The sequence below is a fragment of the Hippopotamus amphibius genome, chromosome 7 (genome assembly GCF_030028045.1).
Source record: "Hippopotamus amphibius kiboko isolate mHipAmp2 chromosome 7, mHipAmp2.hap2, whole genome shotgun sequence".
Classification (NCBI taxonomy): Eukaryota; Metazoa; Chordata; class Mammalia; order Artiodactyla; family Hippopotamidae; genus Hippopotamus; species Hippopotamus amphibius.
Genome location: NC_080192.1, coordinates 3,756,904 through 3,764,136, shown reverse-complemented (window position 1 = coordinate 3,764,136; position 7,233 = coordinate 3,756,904). Strand labels below are relative to the sequence as shown.

At 54.8% G+C, this 7,233-nt stretch overlaps 1 protein-coding gene across 3 annotated transcripts; it reads right to left on the bottom strand.

Moving 5' to 3' along the window:
- Positions 1-526: 526 nt before the first annotated feature.
- LOC130857385 (uncharacterized) lies at positions 527-4,027 on the bottom strand. 3 transcript variants are annotated; one of them, XM_057743022.1, is made up of 4 exons: positions 3,757-4,027; positions 3,069-3,242; positions 2,050-2,110; positions 527-1,832 (listed from the first exon to the last, which is right to left on the bottom strand). In XM_057743022.1, exon 4 carries the CDS (start codon positions 1,697-1,699, stop codon positions 773-775), a length of 927 nt encoding a protein of 308 aa, XP_057599005.1. In that variant the 5' UTR covers positions 1,700-1,832; positions 2,050-2,110; positions 3,069-3,242; positions 3,757-4,027; the 3' UTR covers positions 527-772. The 3 variants fall into 3 exon arrangements, with proteins under 3 accessions (XP_057599005.1, XP_057599004.1, XP_057599006.1); XM_057743021.1 differs by having other exon boundaries at positions 527-2,110; positions 3,021-3,242; XM_057743023.1 differs by having other exon boundaries at positions 527-2,110; positions 3,144-3,242.
- Positions 4,028-7,233: the final 3,206 nt, after the last annotated feature.

Below are 7,233 nucleotides of genomic sequence, written 5' to 3'. Positions count from 1 at the left end.
TGGATTCTCCCCAAACGCTCTCGGCGTTCCTCAGCCCAGTCTGATGTGTAGCCAGTGCTCGCGGCGGGCTCGCTGAATAGATGAATAACATCAACCTCCTTCATGGAGCTGTTCCTGGGTCACTCCCCAAATCCGGAAAAGGGTCTCCCCTCCCCAGAACTCCCAAGGACCTTTGTGGCTTGGGTAACGATGGACCCAAAGCTCTGGGGAGTTATCCAGGTTCTGTGTGGCATGTTTGTGCCCTGTGTCTCGGTTTCCCCACCCATGGAATAGGGCACTGAACTCATAACCTCTGGGGTCCTCTGGGCTCCCAGGTCTGCTTGGCTGGGGGCAGAGCTTGTGTGTCTCCCCCCAAGTCCCACATCCACGTGATTCCACCTCCCACAAAGGCAGGAATCATGACTGTAATCTCACCCTTGCCTGCTCAGCCCCTGGCCCTGGACCAAGGTCAAAGGTAGACACCGCTGGTTTTCATTGAATGAAAGAATGAGACAGTGAATTAATGAATGAAAGAACGCTTCCCATGTTCATTCAGTCAGTTTTCCACACACACAACCAGGATTCCCTTAGAGCAGCTCTGGGAGCCTACTCTTGCATGTCCCCTGTGATGGGGAGCTCACCACCTTTCAAGATAGCCTGTTTCATGTTGAGGCAGCTGTGATCAGAGAGTGTTGCCCTGAGCTGGCCTCCTTCCTGGGCCCCAGGGGAAAGTGGCTGGAGGAAGAGGGAAGGGGCACATGCCAGAGGAAGGAGCCCTTGGTACCCACAGTCCTCAGAGCCTGCACCTGAGGAGTGCCAGGAGCAGGTGAGGGGACCCCAGGGCTCCAGAACCCCCTTGGCTCTCTCCGCACTGGCCCAGCTGAGGTCCCAGGGTGGGCGGGGGCAAGGGTAGTGAGGGCTGTTCTGCCCAGAGCCCAGAGCCCAGCTGGGGCAGGGCCAGCACACCAGGAGGTCTGCAGAGCCTAAGAAAGCAACTGGGCAGAGAGAAGAGCTGGGGCGGGACAGGTGGTCTGTGTGGTTTCCATGGCTTCCATGCTTCTGCCTGCCCAGCCTGGCCTGGGAAAAACAAGCTGGGCACAGAGCACGCGGCGCCTGTGACCAGCAGGACAAAGGCTGGCTGTTCGGCACCCAGGGCAGCCAACCGGGCCTGGCCGGCGGAACGCGGTTTAGACCAGGCCCGTCGGGGCTGAGCTGCCAGCCCTGCCGCCTGCCCCTCGGGCTCCTGGCGAACGAGCTGGGGCTGCGGACGGCGGTGGGGGCAGCAAGGAGGGCCGGAGGCAAACACCCTCCCCAGCCCTGCCCTCTGGGCACACAATCCCCTGGCCAAGGCGCTCGGGAAATTGAGGCCAGCCGAAGCTCTTTGGACAAAGGAATAGGATTTCCTCCTCCATCGCTGGGTGAGGAGCCAGGAGGCCAGGGCGTCAGCGGCAACACACCCGTGGGTCTCCCACCCCCCGAGGGGCACCCCCAAACGTGTGTCTTTGCTGCCTCTGTGGACAGACGCTGTCTCTGGCCCCAAGCCAGACAAACCCAAAGTGCAGCCCCCACTCGAGGATGGACGGAGCAGGTGGCCGACTGCCCCCCGGCCGGGGCCGCTCAGCACTGCACCCCCCAGCAGCCTCAGAGGCGACTTGCTTGAGGACACAGGCTGTGATAGCTGTGTCCCCTCCCTGCCGCAACTTCTCCACACCCTCCTCATGTCTCCTGGAGTCCCCTCCTGAGCCAGCCAGGCTCACACAAATGGGTGTTTCAGAGCTTCCCTGGCAGTCCAGTGGTTAAGACTGTGAGCTTCCACTGCAGGGGCACGGGTGCAACCCCTGGTAGGGGACGTTCTGCATGCAGTGCAGGGTGGCAAAAAAGAAAACAAAAAGCAAATTGGCGCTTCAGGACCGGCTTCTGGGAAGACCCCGAGGGAGCCAGGGGCTCACAGAGGGGGCTCCTGCCAGCATTTCGGTCACAGGGGCTTTGCCGTCCAGAGCTCAGAGACCGAGGGGGTGGGTGACCTGTCATCCCCATAACTGTGACCCTGGGCAGCGTGGGCAGCCTCACCAAGGAAGGACGCTGAGGCCAGAAGGACCCAGGACCATGAACCAAGGATGCTGGGCTGCACCTACAGGAAAGAGGCCTTGAGGTTAGCAGAGATGGGGAGGGGGCTCAGAGCAAGGGGTCTGCCCACATTGCAGCTCTCAGGCCTACAGAAGCCCCTTGCTGACCCCTCGTCTGTGCCTCCCCGGGGGTGGGGGAGTTCCCGGCACCCCTCCCCTCTCCTCTCCCCACTTAGGGCTAGGCCACCTGCCTGCCGGGGTCTTAGCCCCGCAGCTGAGTAGGGGGCGGAGTGGGGCAGTGTGGGCTCCCAGGGCAAGCTTCAGGGAGCAGGATGTCAGTTAGCCATGGCCTGGCATCACCACTGTGGCCGGGAGGGGAAGGATGCAGGCCTGGCAGAGGCCACACCCTGTGGGAGCTCTGGAAACTGGAGAGGCCACCGGCACTGGCCTGAATTGGGTGGAAGCGACCAGACCTTATACTCTCACCTGCATGCATCACCGGACGTGGCCGGCCCAAGGAGGCCATGACCTTGGGCCAGGTGGGTCTCTACATGTCAAGGCCAGCCCTGAAGGGGCTAGGGCCCAGGGCTGCGTACACCGAGGGGAGACCTTCGGGGGGACAGGGGAGGCCCAAAGCACCCACAGGCAGGCGCTGCCTTGGGGCCTCTGTCCTGTGCAGCTGCCCCTGGCTGTCCCGCCGGCCCCTCACCCTCAGCCCCACCCCCAGCCAAACTCCTCCTGCCTCCTGCAGGGTCTGGGTGAAGCCACACGTCCGCGGGGCCAGCCTGGCCCTCACCACCCCTTCCCACCTCTCCGCCCTCGCCCTCGCCCTCACCTGTGGCCCTGACCTCACAGGCCCCCAGCCTCCACTCCCCAGGCCTTTCCGAGCACGGTCCCCACCCTGGGTTTCCTCCATCACACCCCTGCTTCGGCCACCCACTCAGCCTGCAGTGCCCGAGCGTGTGTCCCACTCACCTCTACCTTTGCCACCTAAAACCGTCCCCTGCCCTGTCCCTGAGTCACCCCGTCGCTCTCAGCTGAGGTCTTAGGAGGCCTTCCCTGGCCCACGGCCCCAGCTCCGGATTCTCAGCCTCTCACCGGCTTTGCTGCTGCAGGGGCATAACTTCCGTGGGCTCCTGCGCAGACACCGTGTCTGCCTGCATCACGTGGTGTCCCAGGGCCTGGGGCCTAGCTGACCTGCAGTGAACACATGGAAATAAGGAAGGAAGCCAGGAACTAATGAATGGACACGTGACTGGGTGAACGGCGTCGGGGTGACCGTGAACTAGCTTTGCCACACTGAAGACGGTGAAGGATTTCCTTTTGAGCCCCACGAGGGGCAAGCCCTGAGCTCAGAGGCCACAGGACCAGCTCAGAAAACGTCTTTGAACTCTGGGAGAGGGATAGAAGCCGCCCTTCATTCGGGACCAAAGAGCACTCTGGAGGACTTCCCTGGCTGTCCAGTGGTCAGGACTCTGTCCTTTTACTGCCAAGGGCACCGATTCGATTCCTGGTAGGGGAACTAACATACCACATGCCACGCAGCGCAGCCAAAAAATATAATTAAAAAAAGTCGCTCTGGAACATTCCCAGGAAAGGGCGCTCAGGGGCAGGGTAGATCCCTCAGGACCCCCTTCATCACCCCAGTGGCAGCCCTGCTGAATCAGGGCCTGAGTCAGCGTCCGCCTCCCACCTGCTCCCGCGGGGGTACCTGCCGGGATCTGCATCCCTGCATCCTGGTGCTGGCTGAGACCTGCAGCCCTGGGCGCCCGCAGCCTGCGCCGCTGCTGGGCAGATCTCTGTGTCGGAACTTGTATGTTTCTGCACTCAGACGTCCCTCCAGCTGTCTTCCCATGGAGCTGCCACAGCCCATCAGATTGTCACAGAGATAAGTCATCGGGTCCCAGGTGCTGGGGCAGGCGGGGGGTGGTGAAAGGCAGTCCCTTGACCCAGAGCAAGTCGCTGCCTCACCCACCTGCTTCTCGGTGGCGCCCCCCGCCCCCACCCCCGCCCCCGCCTCCTGCCACCAAACCCGCTGTGCAGAGTCCACGCCCTCCCTTCCACGTCCCCACCTGCTCTTCCAGGCTCCACCCGTTCCCTCTGCCTCCTTGACAACGACCTTCTATCTCTGCTGCATCTCCCACTGCTCCCTTCCCTCCAACGCCCAGCACTCTCAGCTCTCTCCCTCTTCAGGGAAAAAGCACACTCCATGCCACACCCATCTTTCTGCCACTGTCATCCCCATCACAACCCCCAACACGCTCCTCAGCCCTTTTTGTCCGGTGCTGTCACCCCCCACCTCCCCCCAAAACAGCTCTTATGGGGCGGACAAAGAGCTCCATCTTGCCAAAGCCAAGATCCCCTGCGATTCCATCTCACAGCCAATACACGTCCCCCCAGAAGCTTTTGTCCTCCAGCCTGCACCCTCTCCAGCCTCACTGGGTGCTCCTTCCCTACGTCATGGCCAGTCAGTGGAGGAGAGGATAGGGTGAGCTGCAGTGAGGCCTGGGCCGTGAGTCCCTAATGCCATGAGATGCTCCCGTGCACCCCAGCAGCTCTGTCTGGTACTCGTCCAGGTGTGGGCAGGCCCTTCTGCCTCTGGCCTCGTGCGGGTCCACCCATCTCCCAGACAGAGGAAACCTGGTTGTCCTCCTGGGATCCCCAATACCTCCCCGGACGTCCTAACCCACCCCATCAGGGCTTCCTGGACCTGGGCAGGGTACCAGCCGCTTCTGGACCAGAAGCCACCCCTTGACTTCTGACCTCTGACCTCTGACTCACTCTACTCCTTCAGGCCCCAGGGTAGAGGCAGATGTCTGCCCCTAGGGGTGTCACTCTCAGACCTCAGGCAGATGCCCCGTGTCACCTGGGCTTCTCAGTGCATTATCTCTGCCACTACCTAGATCTCAGCCATGTCATCCCTCACCTGGGCTACTGCCAATGTCCCCCATAGTCCACTCTCCCCACCCCCAGCAGCCAGAGGATCTTTCTGAAATATTCAGACCCCACAGGTAAGTCTGTCCCTGGCCAGCCCCTCCCCAATCCCAGGCACCTCTCCCCAGAAAGGGCCATGATTTCAGGCCACTGGAAAATTGCTGTGAGTGAAAAATGATAAATTGCTGTTGTAAGTTTATTTCCTCTGATTACTAATGAGGTGGCTTCTCTGTTTAACAACTTTGCTCATTTTTAATTGGATTTGTGTCTTTTTTTTATGCATAGGAGCTCTTTTTCTACTTATATATCACCTTTTTTATGTATAGGAGCTCTTTTTCTACTTATCTACCGTATCCTTGTGGACAAAGAATAATTTTTAAAGAGATCAAAGCATGATCCTCATGCAGCTAGAAAATGAGCACATCTAAGACTTTGCTTAACTCATTAATTACTGCGGGAACCAGTAAGATGCGAAAAACAGCTTGAAGGAGCATCTGAAGGACAGACATATGAGTAGGTAATCAGAAATGCTGACATGAATTTGCTAATAGGTACAAAACTGGTTACTATCCTATAGAGCAACAAGGTGTACTGTTTGGGATTATCTTTACCATAAGGCAGAATATAAATATAGCCCTACTGTAAAAAATTAATTTGCAGGACTTCCCTGGTGGCACAGTGGTTAAGAATCTGCCTGCCAATGCAGGGGACACAGGTTCAATCCCTGGTCCGGGAAGATCCCACGTGCCTCGGAGCAACTAAGCTCGTGCGCCACAACTACTGAAGCCCACGCATTTAGAGCCTGTGCTCCACAACAAGAGAAGCCACCACAATGAGAAGCCCGTGCACCACAACGAAGAGTAGCCCCTGCTCACCACAATTAGAGAAAGCCTGCACACAGCAAAGAAGACCCAACGCAACCAATAAATTAATTAATTAATTAAAAAAAATTCATTTGCATTGCTATGGACAAAAATCATTTGCCCTGTAATCAATTTTCTACAGCTTCACTTCTACTCGGACAGAGCTTATAAACTTTTAGAAGTACTTTTTGTAATATATACTTTTGTAATCTTTGTATAATTATTTAAAAAACTAGCAGCATAGTGACTTATAGTTTCTTATAATTTTAGATTTTTTTCCTCTCTCCCAATGTCCTGAAATTCCATCCTGATGTGCCTTGCTGTGGAACATTGAGATTTTTCTTTTTGTTCATTTATTTTTCTTGCTTTGTGTCCACCGAGCATTTTCAGTCTGAGCTCTCACATCAGTTTTAGGGAATTCTTGTTTAGTATATGACTAAACATTAATGTTTTTCCCATCTCACTAATATCTACTCTTGGGGTTCTTAATAGATAAGTGAGGCAACCTCTGGATTTGTCCCTTTGTTTTTTGGTGAGAAGCCAGGTATTAAATACTCCCCTTCATGGAACAAGCTGAGTTTTTTTTCTCTCCAAACTTTTCAAGATTTTCTCTTTTCCTCTGGCTTTCCGAGTTTGACTATGATTTACCTGGAAGTGTTTTTACTTGTGTTTACCCTCTTGGGGTTTTGAGCTTCTTGGGTATTTAAGTTAATGTTTTCCATTAACATTGAGAAGTTTTCACTCATTATTTCATCACGTTTTTTCCCTGCCCTCTATCTCTCTACTCTGGAGAGGAAGCATGCATTTGGACCACTCAATATTGTCTCTCAGTTCTCTGAAGTCCTATTATTTTTTCCTCCCATCTTATTTCTTGTCTTTTTTTGCATTGAATACTTTCTGATGATTTATCTTCACATTTACTGATCCTTTCTTCTGCCCTCTCTAGAATTGGAAGCCCATCCAGTGAATTTTTTAAAATTTTAGTTATTGTCCTTTTCAATTCTGGAATTTTGATGAAGTTCTCATTTGTTTGTGGAGATGCACTATCTGTTCACTCATTGATGTGATACTTTTGTTTAATTCCTTGACCCTATTTTCCTCTAAACATCTTTTTCTTTAATTCTTTGACCATATTTACAGTAGCTGCTTTGAAGTATATGACTGCTAAGTATTTGAAATCTGGTCCCACTCAGAGTTCATATCTATTGACTTCCTTTGTGAGGCACACTTTCCTGTCTCTTGGATAGTCTAATAGTTTGGGGTTGAAAACTGGCTATTGGAGATAGTACATTGTAGCAGCTCTGGAATCAGGAGTTGAGTCAGGAAAGATCAGCAGGGACCAGAGCATGCCAGGAATCACAGGTTGGAGAGGTTAGGGGAACAGTCCCAGG

Coding starts and splice junctions, on each gene's coding strand:
- LOC130857385 (XM_057743021.1), bottom strand. CDS start 1,699: ATGAGGAGGGTGTGGAGAAGTTGCGGCAGGGAGGGGACACAGCTATCA.